We start from the raw sequence: 21,195 nt of genomic DNA, 5'->3' as shown, positions 1-21,195 counted from the left end.
ATGGGGTGAATCAGTCTAAACGAATCATTAAGAAGGCTTGTTTGCGAATCAGCCTAAACGAATCATTAAGAAGGCTTGTTTGCGACTCAGCCTAAACGAATCATTAAGGCTTGTTTGCGAATCAGCCTAAACGAATCATTAAAAAGGCTTGTTTGCGAATCAGCCTAAACGAATCATTAAGAAGGCTTGTTTGCGAATCAGCCTAAACGAATCATTAAGAAGGTTTTTTGCAAATCAGACTAAACGAATCATAAAGGCTTGTTTGTGAATCAGTCTAAACGAATCGTTAAGGAGGCTTGCTTGCGAATCAGTCCAAACGAATCATTAAGAAGGCTTGTTTGCGAATCAGTCCAAACGAATCATTAAGAAGGCTTGTTTGCGAATCAGTCCAAACGAATCATTAAGAAGGCTTGTTTGCGAATCAGTCCAAACGAATCATTAAGAAGGCTTGTTTGCGAATCAGTCCAAACGAATCATTAAGAAGGCTTGCTTGCGAATCAGTCCAAACGAATCGTTAAGAAGGCTTGTTTGCGAATCGGACATCATTAGACATCTAAAACACATTTGAGAATAAAACCAACAAAGAATGTACATTTCCAATTAAATTGAGTTTAATAGATTTAAAAAATAAGGCTATGATGCAGTTTTAGCAAAATTTTTACAAGAAAAAACACAGTAATGACAAGCTGTGGCACGCACAGCAAGTCCAGTAAAATTTGAAGGGAATTAGCGACAACACACGCTCACCCACGCATACAAATCCATTCACAATTCCCAGTCTGATGCACAAACACATATACAACCAACCACCCAAAAAGGTGGCAATAAACAGACATTTTAATAAACAAACTGCAGTGTCCTTTAAAAAAACAAAAAAACACACATAGCTTCATACAATAAGTGGTGATTTCCAAATGATCCACAGAAGTTATACGTCAAATGCGGTCAACATTATTCATCAAAATCCTTCAACATGAAAGCACCACATAATCGCTTCCTGTCTGAATTAAAATTAACAATATTGTTCTTTTTCATAAGCATGTAAAAGTTACATTCTGAACCACAAAGTTCATTACGACAAATAAATACTGGAATGGCAACCGTGATATAAAGATTCCCTTTATGTGTCAGAATAGCAAAAAAAATACACATAAAAACTCCAACACTAACATATGTTGCATCCGTTTCAACAAGACATAAAGAAACAGATAAAAGTGTCTCACAGACCAAATACAAAATCAGCACAAACTCTGATTAGACTGAGAATATAGTGTCCCCAAAAAGTATCCAAACATGTAGGTCAGTTAAAAATGACTTTGCATGAGATATCAAACCAAATGGCATTTACTGTAAATAGAAGATGAAACTCTTTTAACAAGATCAAGGTTTAAAATGTATAAAACAATAGATATACCATTCAAACTGTATATTTGGACACTTTATGGTTGTCAAACGTAAGTGGAACATGTCCATAGTTAATGCAATGAACTACATTGTTTTACCTGTGTGAACTTGATGGGGCTCGACTGTATTCATCCACATGTTGCCACTTGGTTTGACATTCTGTTATCAAATGCAATGACATTCATGCATTTTGATCCATGGCCTAAGTGTCAAAATACTTTTAGGGGCCACTGTACATACTGCGCACACTCAAATATGGACAAGGGAACACTGGCTTTAGACAAGACTGACATTAACTAAAAAAAAAAAAAAAGATAAGAATATTTGACAAATATGTTATACAATCCCTGTCATTTTTTTTATTTTATTTTTGCATATTTCATCCATTTGTGTCCATTCAAGAGAATCACATAAGATCAAAAAGCCTTGGCAATGCAAAATATGAGAGTTACAACAGTTAGGCTGTTTAGTATTTGTTATTTGTTCTACATGTCATCCTTTGGTAAAAGGGCAGATCCTCTCAACTGAAATAAATCCTATCAGATGTTCTTTCCAGATGTTAGCTCATTTTAAAGTTTGTCTACGTTTGTTCTTTAAAGTGCCAGCAAGCTCTAGCATGAGGGAAGCCCTATGCGTCTAACACATTTTACACAAAAGAGCTCCGGGGCTCTTTTTAGGAATGATACAAGACTCATGCAGGCGAGAAATCACACTAGGAGCACGCATACCGGTGCAAACACCATGCCTTAAGGTGCTGAGACACCGCTCACAATAGCTATGCCGTACAGATAGCAAAAATAGCTCTCTGAGTTTCTGTATACAAGAACTACACAATGAAAATCTCTCCATCTTTCGCTGATCAATATAAAAAGACAACAAAATAAAATACAAATAATAATAGTGACATTTGCGATGCAGTTGTGGACGGACGGACGGACTTGCGTTTTAATGTTGTCCTTCAAGTCAGCATTTTGTTCCTTCATTTCAACACCGACCCATGAAGTATAAAAGCCAGATTCATATGAAAACAAAACAATTAAATACACTTTTAAACTAATACTGAAGAACTCATCGTGATGCATTAATAATAAGATGAAAAGTATTTTGTAAAATAATAAGCCCACGTGGGGCTGACCTAGACATCGAGTTCTCTGTCAAACCCGCAGCAATGATTTGTCAGTCACTCACTGCCTAATGCCACCTGCCAAACTATAACATAACTGCGCTCAGGTTTGGCAGGAGCCGACTGTAGTTTCAAAGTGGGTTCCACCGAGTCCTCATCCTCATCTCGCCCCAAACCAGCATCCTCATCACCTGTGAGAAAGAAAGAGATAAAATAGCTGAATATCCTGTCCGTATACCACATACGTATATTCAACTGATATGGGTTTTTTTGATGGCTGACACCAATACCGATACAGAAGGAGCTGGGTGACCGATTACGATATATAAAGCCAACGTAATTTAATGATAGCAAAATGAGACTTACACAAACGTACATCTGTTTTCCCAGTAATTACTCAATACACATAAATAAACAGAAAGAAGCAGAAAATTTGATTGATTGTGGGACTGTGACACGCGAAATACCGCATCTGTTAACTGGTACAGTGGGCGTATTTATTGGCATATGTCGATCATTACTCGCCCTGGCCGATATATCAGCTGATCGCTACCAAGCAGCTACGGGACATAGCAATGTGACCGATGAAACAATCAGGGAAAAAATCCTCAATATCGATGATAAGCTTTTGAGTCATTTTCGACATTTAGCCTATGTTCTACATCTCAGGTGCGTGCTGCTAAAAACGCAAGCAGTTCAGCACAATTATTTGGCATTAATGTCGTTCTCCTATCAAAGTTACGATGTGTGCTACAGTTGTTAGTACAGCAACTAATCCAGCTATCTAGCTTTACTGCAGCGGTTCATGCGTCCATTTGAGGTTGCTTTTTCAAAGATCAAAACACTTTATTTCCGTTAGTTCCAGGCATCCAGGGAGCATCCAGGGAGCATCCAGCCACCGAACAACATGGTCCACATTTTAAAGCCAAAGCACACTCAACTCACCATAGTCCCAAGTCTATGGGGGATTTAGTTGCCTCCTAGGAATTATGATTAAATCATGTTTTGCTATAGAGGTGCCAGTTTCTGGAGCACACAGATATAATCGGCACATAAACTTTGAGCACAGACGGTGTGAGCCCTGCGTCCAATTATGGGGCAGTTCACTCGTCTTTGCCGTGTGAAAAGCACCGATTAGTGAAGACATTCCATTTTAGTGCATTAAGCCGTCTTGTGGACGAAGTAGTAAAGGGCTGCAAGATGAGAGATGAATCGCTGTCTTGAAAGAAGATCATTCTGAGGAATTTTTATTTTGTTTGCTCGCCTGCTTTTGTAGCGAACAGCTTTGCGCCTAAAAGGGCAGGGCTCAAACACCATTGCCGATATTAGAATTGCCGTTATTCTAGAGAGGGTTCAACTAGGTAGTTTAGAAGGACACTCCCCACATGCGTTAGCAGAACGCAATGTCAAGTGTACTGAGTTGAAAGGGAACTATATTTTTTATATTTCTCAAACTGAAATTAATTTTATATGTAAGTCAAATCTGAAATCTAAAATATTTACAGATAACAACTCTTACCTTACACACACATATATATATATATATAATGCAGTTTGTCCAGCTGTCCTTCGATTTTATGATGTCTCGCTCATAATATGACATTGTTGAGCTTCAATATCCATCACTTATGGATATTTTATTAGCTAGTAATTCTATCAATCCTATTCTTAAAAAGAATAAATAACGGCCATTAACATTTTTAATATGTTAATTAATTATATTAAAATAATGAATATGTCTGGGTTTATTATACGCATGCTCAGGGAGTGTTATATGCATGTGGGTCAGTTAACAAACATCAGCTGTTCGGACCAGTATCTAATATGGACTACATTTAAAGCAGAAAAATCAGATTTAGGCCACATTCAGCTGCGGTGTGAATGTAGCCTTGTTTTAGATGCATAGTACGAGGTAACCCCGCCGCACTTGCGGCATGTCTAGTTGGGACACAAGTTAGGATACGATTTCATAATCCCAATAGTAGGGAACAGAATTAAAACTGTTGGTGCACTTAAAATAAAAATATATTTGACTCTATTTACATAGAAAGAATCCGCTAAGAATCAATTGGGTATCTCTTGTAAGATTTAATAATTGGGTGCAAAACATGCACATTTTTGGGATTTAAGCTGTCAACCTAAACTAAATATTCCTCTTATTGCTCAAGGACTGATGCTAACAGGTAATGAAGACATTTCTATTCATTTCTATACAGTATGTTTTACCGATTCTGAAGTCAATGTATCCTTCTCCTCCACTCATAATGAGCGTGTTCTTGCTATTCGAAGCATCAGAGTTTTCAATCACACCATCCGATCCTGCAGCTCCTGGCACAATTACCTGACCTGAAGCACAACACATACATTATAAAATCCCCACTTGTTCCCCTGTGCAGGCTACATATCCTCAAAGTAGACATCCTGTATAATTCAACATGTAATTGACTTACAAAATTGTGTCCGTAATGTTTCTCTGTTAATGTTAACTTAGTATGGAGCTTTTAATAATCATAAATTCATTGAATCAACATCATCATGAGGCTTCTAATGTTTCTGTATAGTTTATTAAACACGGAGATGTTTTACTGTCTGATGTCATACCTGGAACAGTCACAAAAAATTTAACAGCGTCCCTATGGCCGTGAAAGCAGAGCTGAGCGTGTGCCATGGAGCAGTATGGTACATACGACCCCGCCACCGCATCATCTGCAGTTTCATTGCCGTACACTCTCACTGCCCCACCTGGACGACAGGCGATCGCTCCTACAATCTTATGAGCTGCTGTAGAAAGACAAATACATTTAATCACACGTGTTTAACTCTGTCCATGGTCTTAATAATCCAGTCCATACTTTGAACCTGCCGGGACAAAGTGAGCCCTTTGTAATCTTTAATTTCAAAAGCTTGTAATAAAGGCTCTGTTTGCTTGATCTCCCTACTTTTAGTCTTAGATCCTTCCAACAGATCGCAGCAAACACTAGAAAAAATATTTTTTCTTCATCTCCTTCACAATATACAGATCTGAAAGGAAGGGGGTCCCCAATGTGTTTTGTGACTCCTCCCATAGCCACTACCATTGTGTCCTTGAGCAAGGCACTTAACTCCAGGTTGCTCCGGGGGGGATTGTCCCTGTAATAAGTGCACTGTAAGTCGCTTTGGATAAAAGCGTCTGCCAAATGCATAAATGTAAATGTCCCATAGACATCCAGTATTTTTTGGGAAGCCTGCCCTTCCCCATGTTTTGTGTAATATCCCGGCCTCTGAATGGACTACAAATGTGATCTTGGTGTCATTTGAAAGCTAAGAACCTCAGGTTTGCCAAAATATGTTTTATTCTGGACATTTGAGACATAACAGTGGATTATTTACCCAGAAAATTAAAAACGGATTCAATTTGTAGGAAACAACCTAAGGTAAGAGCTGATAAAAAAAGGTTTGTGGCTATATGAGGTCTACAGAAGCAGTGTTCGGAGCAAACGTGAGATTGTCTTTATTCACTAAGACTAAAAGTAGGGCCAAAAGAGCCTTTATTACAAGCTTTTTTTATTACAAGATATTTGAAGTTGCGTTGGGGCGTCCCATGCCTTACAGATCTGTATATTGTGATAAAAGGTGATAGCGAAACAATGATTTGTTCTAGTGTTTGCTGCCACACAGAGGGACGATTTAAGACCGAAGGTAGAGAGATAGAGCAAAAAGAGACTTTATTACAAGCCTTTAAAATTGAAGATAAAAAATGGGGTACAAATTAGGTACTTTTTTTGTAGCTTTGTTTATAAATGCAAGAGTTTTTTTTATTTTTATTATTACATTGCCAGGTTAAAATCACCTCTGTGGAGGATGTCATGAAGTTTCAGGCCGAAAACCTAAAGTTAACATGATGTAAATTAGTGTTAAAAATTCAAAGGGTCAAATTGACCCATAAGTCCATGCAAGGGTTGAAGCAAAATCCCAGACCAAAATGTATAACCAGTAGCACAGTTACAGCGTCTTTGTGCAGACAGGGTGAAAATTGTTAGCAATTTCAAAGCAGGGAGGCCTGGCTTTGCACATGAAATATTGATCAAAGCTAAGCAAGATGCAAGTATAAAGAAGCGAGACAGGTTTGTCTGAGAAAGACAAAGCTGACAATCAATCTTTTACATTTCCCACTCACCCCTCTGACCTAGAACTCCACACTGACCTACTGCTAAAGAGACCAGAGAGGAGAGAGAAGAATAAGGGAGACAGAAGGAGAAAAAGAGCCCAAATACTGAAAACTGGCTGTACTATACTGCTTCACTCAAGTAATGCTGCTAGTATTGAAGTACACTGTGTATGTTTTGATTTTGCCAAATTCAGTCATTTTTATTTGTATAGCGCTTTTCACAACACACATCTTTTCAAAGCAGCTTTACAGATAGATATTACAGTTTCAGTTAATGCATGTTTAAGTAATATTATTGTATTTAGAACCCCAGTGAGCAAGACAAAGGCGACTGTGGCAAGGAACACAAAACTACTGATATTCTACCTCTGCGGTTCCTCAGTGTCCTCTGTCCCATTACTGCTGTCTTGCATAAAGAAGATTTTATTCCATTTAAAATGTGTACTTTCTATTTACTCTTGAAATATTGAAGACTTTTATTACTTATATTCTTTATCTTATTATCTGTGTTTACACACTCTATGTCTATGTCTTGTTTTGCATAATTGTCTCTATTGTTAATGTCCTGCAATCTGAGCCTTGTCTTAAAGGAACAATAACAGATGATTCACCACAGTTCTCATCATTTACTCACCCTCATGCAATCCCAGATGTATATGACTTTCTTTCTTGTGCAAAACACAAAGATTTTTGAAAGAATATCATCTCTGCAGGTCTATACAATGCAAGTGAATGGTGGGCAGAACTTTGAAGCTCCAAAAAGCACATAAAGGCAGCATAAAAGTAATCCATATGACTCCAGTGGTTTAATCCATGTCTTCAGAAGTGATAAGATAGGTGTGGGTGAGAAACAGATCAATATTTAAGTCCTTTTTTTTTACTATAAATCTCCACTTTCACTTTCACATTCTTCTTGGCGATTCACATTCTTCACGCATATCAACACCTACTGGATGGGGAGGAGAATTTATAGTAAAAAAGGACTTAAATATTTATCTGCTTCTCACCCACACCTCATGTCGCTTCTGAAGACATGGATTAAACCACTGGAGTTGTGTGGATTACTTTCATGCTTCCTTTATGCGCTTTTTGGAGCTTCAAAGTTCTGGCTATCATTGACTTGCACTGAATGGACCTACAAAGCTGAAATGCTCTTTTAAAAATCCTTGTTTGTGTTCTGTAGAAGAAAGTAAGTCACACATCTGGGATGGCATGAGAGTGAGTAAATTATTCATTTTTGGATGAACTATCCCTTTAAGTATTTCAGTGCCCACTGTTTAAGCTGTGCAAAGACAAATAAAACTACTTGAATTGACTTACAGTCTGACAGTGGGATGGAGATGATGACACCATTTCCTGTTCCCACCCACAGCCGGTTACAGGACACCATCAAAGCTGTTATCCTAACAAAGGAGAAGCCAAGTTTTCCCGTACCTGTCAAAAACAAGAGAGTCCATTCAAGTGTCTATTATTTCTGTATAAGAAATATTTCTTCCAAACAAGTAGTATTCTTACCCAACATTTTGCTGACGTAAGGCTCAATGTCAACATCTTGCAGATGCTGGAAGGTGTGAGCGTGGAAGAGACGGAGGGTGGAGTCGAGACGGATGGAGACCCAGATACCATCACCCACCCAGGCCAGCTGACGCACCTGGCTCTCCTTACGTGGGTGGGCGTCAAAAGACTTCTGTCTCGCACACACACACAATGAAAACTGTACAACTAATACTAGTAAAGACTGCATTTAACGCATAGTTTTGCGCATAGTGTGCAAGTAATGCAGTAACAACAAAAGACATAATAACAAACCTCTATTTTCATGGCTCTTGGCTGGATCACATAGATCTTATTCCTGTAGCCACACCACACTTTATCATGCACCACCGTCATGCAGCGGATAGAGTGATGCGGTCGGCCGAGGTCCAGGAGGTGGTAGTTGGTTAAATCCCATTGGTTGTCTGTAATGTAGAGATGGCAGATGGTTTTATACAAATAGAAATTAAATTAGGAGGGGTATCTGGAATATCAGCAAGTTGACAGCATCTTACCAAGACCTCTGTGGAAGATGGCCAGTGTACCGTCAGCAAGAGCCACTAAAACACGTCCCCTCACATGTCTATGTAGAGAAACAATACAAGAAAGGAAACACAGAAAGTTCCCCTAATATTAGCTTATGGTACCCGTTTGTTCTAGAAAAAAAAAACCGTAAATGAATGGTCCCAAAATAGTTTTTAGTGTTTGACAAATAATAAGAACTTAAAGGGACAGTTCACCCAAAAATGAAAATTCTCTCATTATTTACTCACTCTCATGCAATCACAGATGTGTATGACTTTTGTTTGTCTGAAGAACACAAATTAAGATTTTTAGAAGAATATTTCAGCTCTGTAGGTCTATATAATGCAAATGAATGGTGACCAGAACTTTGTAGCTCCAAAAATCACAAAGGAAACATAAAAGTAATCCATAAGACTCTAGTGGTATAATCCATGTCTTCAGAAGCGCTATGAGAGGTGTGGGTGAGAAACAGATAAAAATGGAAGTCATTTTAACTCTAAATCTCCACTTTCACTTTCACATCTGAAAGTGATAAAGGAGATTTAGAGTAGAAATGGACTTAAATATTGTTCTTTCTTACCCACACCTCTCATAGCGCTTCTGAAGACACGGATTATACCACTAGAGTCTTATGGATTACTTTTATGTATCTTTTATGTGATTTTTGGAACACAAAAGTCTGGTCACCATTCACTTGCATTGCATGGACCAACAGAGCTGAGATATTCTTCTAAAAATCTTCACTTGTGTTTTGCTGAAGAAAGAAAGTCACATCTGGGATGGCATGAGGGTGAGTAAATCATGAGAGTATTTCCATTTTTGGGTGAACTAGCCCTTTAATAGAATGTTAGCCAATGGTTATTTTTATGTTTTATTCAAATGTTCACGGAACGTTCTGGGAACCAAAATTGTTAGCTGGGTTACAACACTACATGACTCATGTTTGCTGAGCTGGTTTCATTTGTTTTTCACCTCAAGTAAAAAGTAACACAGACAAGATTCATTTGTATAGATTTTTCAAATGAAAAAAAAATATGTATTAAAATGTATTAAAACAGTAAATTAAATCCTATTAAATTAAACACAAATGTATTTATTATAAAAAAATATATATTTTTAGATTTTTTTTTATAATCTTTAATATTTTTTTAGGATATTATAAATATAAAAATATATATTTTTAAACACATTTATAATCTGGCTACATTGAGTTCCTACTCAAATCCTGAGCAGACCAACAATGGATCATTGTCCACTTACACAATATTTAAGATGGAATCCTTCAGCTTGACAGCATGGAGACACTTTCTCCACCGAGCAACGGATGAGTGCACGTACAAACTAAACATGAGATCATTTAAAACAAGTGTTAAACACATAGTTTTACCAATGGTGCAATACAAAAGACTTATATATCTTATACGAGTTCTTCTACTGAAGCTCAAATAATAGAGCATGGCACAAGATTATGGGTTCGATCCCTAGGGCACATTCTTACTGATAAATGTACACTTAAATGCACTTTAAGCTGCTAAAAATATGCCTAAATGTGATGCAATTGTCTCTTACCAGCCATTCTGGGCCCCCATCCACATGGTAGGGAGTGTGCTGCTCATCCGCTGGGTCTCTTCTCTCGCCAGATCTGTCTTGTCGCCTGTAGATGGCGCATCATCCCTGTCCTGATCTGACTCCCTAAAAAGGAATTAAACCAAGTATGAGTTTGCATTGAAGTCTGGCTTTATTTCAACAACGATAAGATACTGATAATGAATCATGCAACTTGTGTATAATGGTGCCCTTTTTGGAACGTAAACCATATATAGCTGCTCACCTCTGGTTATCAGTGCCTGTTGAAGCCCCAGAAGACTCTGTTCCCAGTGGGTCGGTGAACACATGTTCTGTGTAGATTCCAGGCTGACTGGTGTCCTGTCCCGGGCTCTCGTGGTCTTCCTCAGTGGCCTCCATGGCTTCCTCTGCTGCAAGGACTCCATCTTCACTGGGAGCTCTAGAGAGATTTACTACAAAGAGAAAGTTACATGAGAGTGGGATGAAATAATAAAAGTAAAAACAAACTAAAGAATGTGTTGACAGTCATGCACTTCCAATGGAAGTCTATGGGGCAAGTGTACAACTATAGATGTATTAAATGCTATTTACACAAGTTGAACTTGAATTTCTATAAACAAGCATAATTATGAGTGTCAAATTAATCTAGTGTAAACTATTCAAAGGCTCATAAATCTGGTCTGGTTACTTATTATTTCTCAGTTAAAAGTTCAACGGACTGTTCTTACCACTGCCTTTGACAGGACTGTGTTCTGCTGATTGTTCATTGGCTCCTGTGCTGCCAGTCTGAGATCCTGTGCTGGACACCTCCGCAACGCAGCCAACCACTGACACATCACTCAACACTCCCTCGCTTCCCTGTGAGCTGTGACTGGCCAATAAACCGTCTGGAACTGCCTCAAGGTCCTGAGGAATCTCTTCCCCTGCAGGATAGTCTGTTTCAAAAACACCTGAAAGAACATGAGAATGTCAGGACCCTTTTCACGCTTCCGGGTTTTGGAAAGTGAAAGTACAGGGCACAGTTCTCGACCAGCATACAGCAGTATAACGTGCATCTTAATGTACGGCAGTAAGTGTTACAAGGGTGTGGATGTCTGACCTGGTACACTGGCGATACACATCACACATGAGTTACAGACATAGAAGCTGTCCAGCAGATCAGAGGGCTGCGTCACATCCATGATCATCACTTTAGTGGAGGAGTGAGTGCTCGTACAGATCCACACTCGACTGGACATCTCCACCTGCACTGTCTGTTCCCTCTCCTGATCCTGTCAACACAGAGACATCATTAAACACACATGTAGAAAACACACACACATAGACCGATACAAATACTGTCAGTTATAACTTAATAACATGTACAGTAAATGTTACAACTGGCATGTGTGTATTTGATCTTGATCATTTTCATGTGGCCTTTATGATCCTAAATACATATTTTAAAGGGAACACATTCTGCACTATTGTACAGGAGCAGTCGTAACAAAGTTTTACACCCTCTCTCTGACCTTTAGAATGAAACAGTCTAAAAGTCTCATTTTGCTCCGGTGCAAAATTATATTGTGCATGTACAGTAAATGGCCTCTGTTATGATTGGTTCCATCCATCCATCCATCTTCAACCGCTTATCCGAAGTCGGGTCGTGGGGGCAGCTGCTCCAGCAGGGGGCCCCAAACGTCCCTATCCCGAGCCATGATTGGTTAACCTCTTCAAATGTGAAATGAGTAGCAATTCCCCTTCCAAGTTGACGACTACAAAATAGGCTCTGATATGTAAGCATGGATGGTCATATGTTAATTTGTTTATGATTGTGAAGTCATAACCATAATGACTGACCCATGAATACACAGAATTGCAGCATGTTTTGGGTGGATTTACACCGATCAGTTACAACATTAAAACCACCTGCCTAATATTGTGTAGGTCCCCCTCATGCCTCCAAAACAGCGGCAACCTTCATCTCAGAACAGCATTCAGAGATGATATTCTTCTCACCACAATTGTACAGAGTGGTTATCAGAGTTACCATAGACTTTATCAGTTCGAACCAGTCTGGACATTCTCTGTTGATCTCTCTCATCAACAAGGCACTCCCATCCACAGAACTGCCCCTCACTGGATGTTTTTGTTCTGAGTAAATTTAAAAGACTGTTGTGTGTGAATATCTCAGGATTACAAAATAGTTAAAACAGCTCGTCTGGCTCCAACAATCATGCCATGCTCCAAATCACTGAGATCAAATTTTTCCCCATTCTGATGGTTGATGTGAACATTTACTGAAGTGCCTGACCCGTATCTGCATGATTTTATGCACTGCAGACACACGAAAGGCTGATTGGATAATTGCATGAATGATTGTTGGTGTTAGATGGGCTGGTTTGAGTATTTCTGGGATTTTCACACACAACAGTCTCTAGAATTTACTCTGAATGGTGCCAAAAACAAAAAACATCCAGTGAGGGGCAGTTCTGTGGACGGGAGTGCCTTGTTGGTGAGAGAGGTCAACAGAGAATGGCCAGACTGGTTCGAACTGACAAAGTATTCGGTAACTCAGATAACAGCTCTGTACAATTGTGAGAAGAATATAATCTCTGAATGATATTCGGAGATGCGGGTTGGCACTGTTTTGGGGCATGAGGGGGACCTACACAATATTAGGCAGATGGCTTTAATGTTGTGGCTGATCGGTGTACGTCTGCCAAACGCTTCTGCTTCAAAACGGCAAGGTAAATCCTGTTTTTCACGATATGACCTCTTAAAAAGTTCAGTGAAATCTTACCTTTGGTTCCTGCTCCAGTTGATCCAGACTGTTCCGAGATCCTTTCTTCTGTTTGGAGCTTTCCTCACTGGGCCATCCACCCGAGAGATTCACTCCGACTGCACACAAGAGCTGCACAGAGGCAATCACAACTAGCTCAATAACAGACCATCAACAGGTTTTCACATCTGCAACGTAGGGTCTCGTGAACGTTTGAGAACGGACTATTGAAACTATTGCAACAAAACAGTTAGGGGAATTTGCACAGAAAGATTTGACTCAAAGCAAGAACTGATGAAGCATTATAATATTTCTGGTCGTTTATGATTCTCTAAATCACTTTCCTTCATGTCCTCACCTTCATAGAAGCATCTTTTTGTTCCAGTGGCTTGAGACACACAGGAACAGGCAAGTTCATTTTGTTCAGTGCATGACCTCCATTGGCAACCTGTAAAGAACAGTAGAAGGAAACGTTTTGGGCTTTTAGGGGCAACAAAGAGCCCAAATTAAAATCTGAGCAGCAACAGTTTTGAAGGCAGAAAGTCACTGCTCCCTTCACAACAGAACATTTGTAACTAGACGACCAAGATGTCGAATGTTACATGTATAGACTCTCGCCTTGTATTTGCCCGGGACACTCCAGCCGTGAGCCGTCACCCTGCCGTCTTCCTTTTGCACGTGGGCTTTTACATGCTGGTACTGAGCTCGTTTCTGCTCGCGGCGGGACAGAGAACCACACGAGTCCATGCTGAGAGGGAGAGACAGGAGAGAAACAGGAACAATTTTTGGACACACTGTAAAAAATGTCTGGTAATTTTCGGGTAACCTAAAAAAATCTAAATTTACTGGTTATATTAAAGTCAAAATATCAAGTTTTACATCAGGTCTACTCAATTTGGAAAGGTTCAGGGGTCACAAAGCTGGATCCATTTAGTCTCGAGGGCTGAACTCAAAGTAATTCTTATATATGTTTATTTATGTAATATATACAGTTGAAGTCAGAAATGTACATACACCTTAGCCAAATACATTTAAACTCAAATTCCTGACATTTAAGGAACATTCCCTGTCTTAGGTCAGTTTGGATCACTACTTTATTTTAAGTATGTAAAATGTCAGAATAATAGTAGAGAGAATGATTTATTTCAGCTTTTAATTTCTTTCATCACATTCCCAGTGGGTCTTATTGAGTTGGTCATTTAAAAGTAGATCAGACAGACAAATAGCAATAAAACGAGAAAAAGAGAAGTACTAACTCTTCTTTGAGGAAGTCAAAAGCTTTGGACTTTTCTCTGGGGAACTGGGAGAATGTGTTGCTCTTTTTCATGACGATGGGTGCGTTGTACTTGACGTTGGACGGCAGAGCCCTCGATGTGCTTGACGTAGAAGAACTGGAGGAACTGAACAGACGGCTGAAGCTGTGGACAGGACACACAGACAGCTGGTTGTGAACAGACCGAACGGAAGGGACAAGGTTCAACCACAGAGCAGATCACATTTCTCATGGATGTGTGATGCTTTTCTGAAGGAGCTGAGATGAGATGAAAGTTCTCACAACTGCCTGATGCTTGACCTCTTCTTCTCGGCAACCTCAGAGTTTTCCCTTGAAGCTCTGCGGATAAACAAGACACATCACTGCAGGAGAGCTGCAAGCAACTAGACAGTCACTATGAGGAGTCCTGATTCACGAGCCAGACAAACTGGCCTCCTGGAGAGCGATTAGCATCAGAACAGCTCAAGCTGAGCATAAAAATACGGTCTAGTCAGACACAGAGGACAGCTGAAACAGTGACAGTGGTGTTGCATCTATAATAACTGGATAAACATCAGTTTCCCCTAATCTAGATAACAGCCTGAAATGTATAATGACACATGCAGCATCTTTTAGAAGAGAGTTTTCAGTAGAATGTTTACCGGATCATCTCGGTCCACCTGACGGCCTCCTGCAGCTCCATCAGTCTCTCTTTGTACTGGTTTCTCTCCATCAAAACTCGAGCCATCTCCACCCGTGTGAACCTTCTCCTTTGAGCTGTGGGAACATCACTCTGTGGAAAAGCCGACAAAAAAGGACATAAGGTGACACACCAAAATTAGGCTTTAACAATTCTTTTTGGATGTTATAATTTTTATATCATATATTATAAATTCACATTTTAAAGGAGTAGTTCATCCATATTTGTTTCCTCACTACAATGCATATTTTGTTATTTTGATTTATTAATCAAGTGTTTTAAATTGGAACGAGGGCATGCAAAGAAAAATGGAAACGTGCCCCGTCAGTACATATATTGTGTCTCCAACTTGACATTTTGTGAATAATTAACCTACATTAAACATCATCTGGTGAAATATATATATATATAAAAATACACAAACACATCCCCAATTCTGAAAAAGTTGAGACGGTATGAAAAATGCTAATAAAAACAAAAATGTGTGATTTGTAAATTATATTCACCCTTTGCTATATTGAACACCACAACTACACTTAATATGATGTTTTAACTTGTGAATTTGAATGTTTTTATGAAAATGTACAGAAATTTCCAATCAGTTGATTGCAACACACGCCACAAAAGTTGTTTTTATTACTGTCCCAACTTTTTTGGAATTGGGGTTGTATATATTTATATACAGTGGGTATGGAAAGTATTCAGACCCCCTTACATTTTTCACTCTTTGTTATATTGCAGCCATTTGCTAAAATCATTTAAGTTCATTTTTTTCCTCATTATTGTACACACAGCACCCCATATTGACAGAAAAACACAGAATTGTTGACATTTTTGCACATTTATTAAAAAAGAAAAACTGAAATATCACATGGTCCCAAGTATTCAGCGACTGCAATATAACAAAGAGTGAAAAATTTAAAGGGGTCTGAAAGGGGTCCGAATACTTTCCATACCACTTAATTAGGAACACCTGTACACCTACTTATTAATGTGATTATCTAATCAGCCAATCATGTGTCAGCAGTGCAATGCATAAAATCATGCAGATACGGGTCAGGAGCGTCAGTTAACATTCACATCAACCAACAGAATGGAGAAAAACATTATCTCAGTGATTTGGACCGTGGCATGATTGTTTTGTTTGAGTATTTCTGTAACTGTTGATCTCCTGGGATTTTCTCACACAGCAGTCTCAAGAATTTACTCAGAATGGTGCCAAAAACAAAAAATTGACAGAAACGCCTTGTTGATGAGAGAGGTCAACAGAGAATGGCCAGACTGGTTCGAACTGACAATGTATACGGTAACTCAGATAACCGCTTTGTATAATTGTAGTTTGAAGAATATCATCTCAGAATGCACAACATGTTGAACATTGAGGCGGATGTGCTACAACAGTAGAAGACCACGTCGGGCACTTAGTCGCCATAGTGATCCTAATAAAGTGCTTAGTGACCGTATATATATATATATCTCTTCATCTTGTGAATATATAGGCTATAAAGAGCTTAACTACTTCAATATAGATCATTGTAGCAGAGCGAAGTCTCCATGTGTTTCTTGTGTATAGTTAAAAGTCCTGCGTTGTGCAAAAAAAGACATTTCTGCCATTTATTGTGATTTTGGTTGAACAATAAACTGGATCTAGGATTTCATAAATTTTGGACTCTTTTTTTTTTTTTTTGTATGTCTTTGCCCGTCACAGTGAGGAAAGACTAAGAAAATGTTCTATAACATTGATTTTGAAAACTATCGGCTGATTAATACGTTATCGGCCTTTTTCTCTACCTTTGTTAAGGTATCTGATACATTGATTATCGGTTGACCTCTCGTCTGCTCTTCACACAAAGCTACCGTATGGCTTCAGTATTGTGCTTGAGTCTTTTTCCACGTGTTATTCACAGGAGTTTCTGCAGATGACATTGGACAAAATCCATCAAACATGGAGCAGTTGCTTCATCCAGTAAAAAAAGAGAGGGGGTTTAACACCGTGCATTTCAAGTTATATGCAAATATTCCCAAGCCACAGCTGACCGGCAATGGATTATCAAGGTCCCCATTTCTGACTGTATTATACACGTCATTATTTTGATTAATCTTGCTAGATAAAGCTTACTTAAACCACACCATCTGTCCAGTAGTGGCCAATATTACATAATTTCATTGTAATCATGCAGTAAATATCATGAAATAGCGTCCCGTTCACTGCTGAATGGAAGAGAGCGCCGTTATGATGGTTTTTATTATCATTTCTTTGCAGAAAAGTCAGTCTTGACATCTGCGGTTTCCTTGGCACGATCACGTTTGAACCTCGATTACACTTTCTCATGCTTGATGTATGCACAGAGTGCTGGACACACTACTAAAGACAAAGATTAAACCACTCGAGTCGTATGGTTTGAGTTTGAGGCGGCATATGGGTGAGTAAATGATGAGAGAATTGACGTTTTCGGGTGAACTGTTCCTTTAAATATCTCTCACTGTATGAGGTGGCATAACTGTGGTTTTTACATTTGAATACTCACCTCATCTTCATCTTTATTATTATTCTGTTTAGCCACCTCTGACTCTGCTTTCACTCTGCATTAGAGAATATTCTTATGAGTCACTCAATTTCTGAACATTTACAGTCTGTCCACACACAAGTGCAATTAGGCATCAGCATCTCATGAAAAAGACAAATGTACTTGATGACAGTGTAAGTTAAAAACATGACCTGTGGCTGAAGCTACGCTTTACTTTTAATCTAAAATCAGGCTACTTATTGCATGGCTTGATAACAAGACACTGAACAACTGCATTTAAACTACCTCTTATGCATCTTGTGTTATTTGGTGAGAGACTCGATTATGACCCACTTTTTGAGTTCTTCCTGCAGCTGTTTGTTCTTTTCCTCGAGTTTGGCTTTGGCCTGCTGAACGGCATCCAGTTCTCCCTCGAGGACCTCCTTCTCACACGACAGCTCATCCACACGAGCGATCAGATCGTTCTTTACCACGTTCAGGGCATTTCTTCACACGTAACACAAGACACACATGCAAAGTTACACTCTCAACTACGATGCTAAGTCAATAAAAATGTATAATAAATGTGATTAATTAACAAGATCAGTTGAGACCAAACTTGAACCTGCATTAAGCGCCACAGCTGAATAAGTCCATGACACAGCACCAACAAAAGCACAAACAATTTAAAGGGACAGTTCACCCAAAAATGAAATGATTCTTTCATCGTTTACTCACCCTCATGCCATCCCAGATGTGTATGACTTTCTATCTTCTTCAGAACACAAATGAAGGTATTTAGAAGAACATTTCAGCTCTGTAGGTCAGTGCAATGCAAGTGAATGGTGGCCAGATCTTTGAAGCTCAAAAAAAGCACATAAAGGCAGCATAAAAGTAATTCATTCAACTCCATTGATTTAATCCATGTCTTCTGAAGAGACACGATAGGTGTGGGTGAGAAACAGATCAATATGTATGTCCTTTTATACTATAAATTGTCCTCCCTGTCCAGTAGGTGGCGTTATGCACGAAGAATGTAAATCGCCAAAAACAAAAGGAGAAGAATGTAAAAGTGGAGTTTGATATTAAACAAATGACTAAAATATGTATCTTTTTACGTTTACATTTATGCATTTGGCAGATGCTTTTATCCAAAGCGACTTACAGTGCACTTACTACAGGGACAATCCCCCCGGAGCAACCTGGAGTTAAGTGCCTTGCTCAAGGACACAATGGTGGTGGCTGTGGGGATCGAACCAGTGACCTTCTGATTAACAGTTATGTGCTTTAGCCTACTACACCACCACCATTCCTATTTTTCATATCCACACCTATCATATCACTTCTGAAGACATGGATTAAACCACTAGAGTCGTATGGATTACTTTTATGCTGCTTTTATGTGCTTTTTTGAGTTTCAAAGTTCTGGCCAGCATTCACTGGCATTGTATAGACCAAAAGAGCTGAAATGTTCTTCTAAAAATCTTCATTTGTGTTCTGCAAAAGATTGAAAGTCATACATCTGGGATGGCATGAGGGCGTGTAAATGATGAGAGAATTTACCTTTTTGAGTGAACTGTCCCTTTAAGTTCTATAAAAAAAAAAAAACTTACTTTGTCTCTAACAATTGCACATTTTCCTGAATGAGGTTCTCCACCTCACGACTCATGCCTGGAGAAAAAAAAACAACAACAACATAAAAAAAATATATATATATAAATGCTTTAAAATGAAAGTAAAATGATGATAATCCATTGCAGTGAATCAATGATAAACATCCCATCACAATGTGCAAACATTCCAAAACACGACTGAGTTGAGGTGATTTGTAAGTGCCCTGTGTTTTTAAGTTAGACAAGTAAAGGTGAGACAGCTGGTCAGGTATGAATGAATGCTCTTACCGGACAGACTCGGGTGTGAAAGCGCATGCACTGCATGTGTTCGACAGAGAGACAGACACATGGAGAGTGAAACAGGAATGGGCAGCTGTGAGGTGAAAGTTAACAGGTCACAGAAAAACCAACAGATGCTGGAAAGAGTGGAGAGACTTCGGAGAGATCAGCAAGACTAAGCATATTCAATTCAGCTGTGCTATATCTTAAGAAAGGGCAAAAAGATTCATGGCTCACCCAACAATGTATATTATATCATCATTCACTCACCCTGATGTTGTTTCAAACCTGTTTTACTTTCTTCTGTGTGACACATGTTAGGCAGAATTTGAGTTAGCCTCAGTCACCATTCACATTCATTGCATCTTTTTTCCATATAATGAAAGAGAGTGGTGACTGAGTCTAACGTGTCCTTTTGTGTTCCATGGAATGAAGTTATTCAGGTTTGGAACAACTTGAAGGTGAGTAAATACAGTGATGATAGAATGTTCATTTTTGGGTGAACTATCCCACAATATTGGTAACATGAGCCACTGTATGTTGCTGTTAAAGGGGGAAGAGTGAAGAACAAATATGTTCATGTAGATCGGTGGTTCACAATTGTTTTGGTTCACATAAATTGGTTCTTGTGTGTATTATCACTATTTTTGTTGAATGTGTAAAAGTGATAGTGATTGGAGGACAGGTCAGTCTTCTGCACCCCCCAGGCCCCGCCCCTCATTTTGAGAACCACTGATGTAGATATAAGAATGAGAAGTCTCTTAAAGTGAGAAAGAGAGACACTTTGATGGCACTGAGATGTTAAGCAGACATGCAACAATATACACATTTGATAAATATCAATATTGCAGACAATTACGATTATTTATTTGTTTGCATGATTGCAGATATGATGGACAATAATTATAAATCTACTCTATCAAGTAACCCAAAAATGTATTTAATGTGCTAACATCTAAATTACCTGGTTTCAGTCAAGTTAAAAACATGCTTCGGGTATTTAAATGACAATGTATGGTAGAAATGCAAAGAATAGGCCCTGAGTTGCTATCTGTTTTCTAAATCTGCCTATTTAGACTGAATAAGACTATTTAATGCTGCTGCTGATAATGAAGAAAAACCAATATGGTAACCAGTATATTGTGCATCTCTAACATTAAAAAAGGAAGACAGAATGGAGGAAGGAAGGCCGTCATACACACCGGAGTACTCCACTGGTTAGAGGAAGAACAGCAGAACAGGGGCAGGCAGAGAGAAATCTGGGTTAGTTTTACATGCAAACAGAGATTCATGGAGCTGTACAACACATAAAGCACATCTGAGGAAAATGTATTATTTTTTTACATTATACATATTTGATTGTAAACATTGAGCTGTAAAATGTGTTTATAATGTCATGATTTAATCACTATATATTGAAGGACAAAATCAAACTAATTTAATCTTAAAATTAAGGCTGTCGATTTAACGTGTCAATTCAGTGCGATTAATTATTTTAAATATAACATGTTAAAAAATTAATGCAATTTATCACGTCCCCAGACCGTAATATAAAATATGCCTACAATCAAATGAGCAATGAGCAATTCAAGCTTGAAGTACCACCTGTTTTCAGCAGGGGGCAGTAAGTGAAACTCCAGCTGTATAGGCAACCCGCAATTTATACAGAGAACAAATCACAGGCTAGTGATGGGATCGTTTTACTGACTTGAATCTTTAAGTCTCGTTCAGCAAAATAAACAAATCTTTATTCAAGTCATTTCGTTCATTTGAGCAGAATTAAAT

At 38.7% G+C, this 21,195-nt stretch overlaps 1 protein-coding gene across 3 annotated transcripts in view; it reads right to left on the bottom strand.

The window, feature by feature from the left end:
* Positions 1-345: 345 nt before the first annotated feature.
* The window catches only part of LOC127647562 (C-Jun-amino-terminal kinase-interacting protein 4-like), a 39,738-nt gene continuing 18,888 nt past the window's right edge, over positions 346-21,195 (bottom strand). The window contains exons 10-31 of one of the 3 annotated variants that reach the window (XM_052131866.1): positions 19,132-19,189; positions 17,873-18,025; positions 17,540-17,594; positions 14,974-15,104; positions 14,615-14,671; positions 14,316-14,477; positions 13,678-13,807; positions 13,418-13,507; positions 13,081-13,191; positions 11,398-11,569; positions 11,027-11,248; positions 10,564-10,750; positions 10,302-10,424; positions 9,993-10,073; positions 8,723-8,790; positions 8,484-8,632; positions 8,190-8,361; positions 7,995-8,108; positions 6,684-6,716; positions 5,129-5,308; positions 4,754-4,873; positions 346-2,718 (exon numbers count right to left, since the gene is read on the bottom strand). In XM_052131866.1, coding sequence (XP_051987826.1) covers positions 2,585-2,718; positions 4,754-4,873; positions 5,129-5,308; positions 6,684-6,716; positions 7,995-8,108; positions 8,190-8,361; positions 8,484-8,632; positions 8,723-8,790; positions 9,993-10,073; positions 10,302-10,424; positions 10,564-10,750; positions 11,027-11,248; positions 11,398-11,569; positions 13,081-13,191; positions 13,418-13,507; positions 13,678-13,807; positions 14,316-14,477; positions 14,615-14,671; positions 14,974-15,104; positions 17,540-17,594; positions 17,873-18,025; positions 19,132-19,189 — 2,702 coding nt within the window. In that variant the 3' untranslated portion in view covers positions 346-2,584. The remainder of the gene's footprint in view (positions 2,719-4,753; positions 4,874-5,128; positions 5,309-6,683; positions 6,717-7,994; positions 8,109-8,189; positions 8,362-8,483; positions 8,633-8,722; positions 8,791-9,992; positions 10,074-10,301; positions 10,425-10,563; positions 10,751-11,026; positions 11,249-11,397; positions 11,570-13,080; positions 13,192-13,417; positions 13,508-13,677; positions 13,808-14,315; positions 14,478-14,614; positions 14,672-14,973; positions 15,105-17,539; positions 17,595-17,872; positions 18,026-19,131; positions 19,190-21,195) is intronic. The other 2 variants (XM_052131869.1, XM_052131867.1) reach the window with 2 other exon arrangements.

Source organism: Xyrauchen texanus, chromosome 8 (assembly GCF_025860055.1).
Source record: "Xyrauchen texanus isolate HMW12.3.18 chromosome 8, RBS_HiC_50CHRs, whole genome shotgun sequence".
Taxonomy (NCBI): Eukaryota; Metazoa; Chordata; class Actinopteri; order Cypriniformes; family Catostomidae; genus Xyrauchen; species Xyrauchen texanus.
Note: the sequence above shows the minus strand (reverse complement) of the source record. Positions and strands in the feature narration are given on the sequence as shown.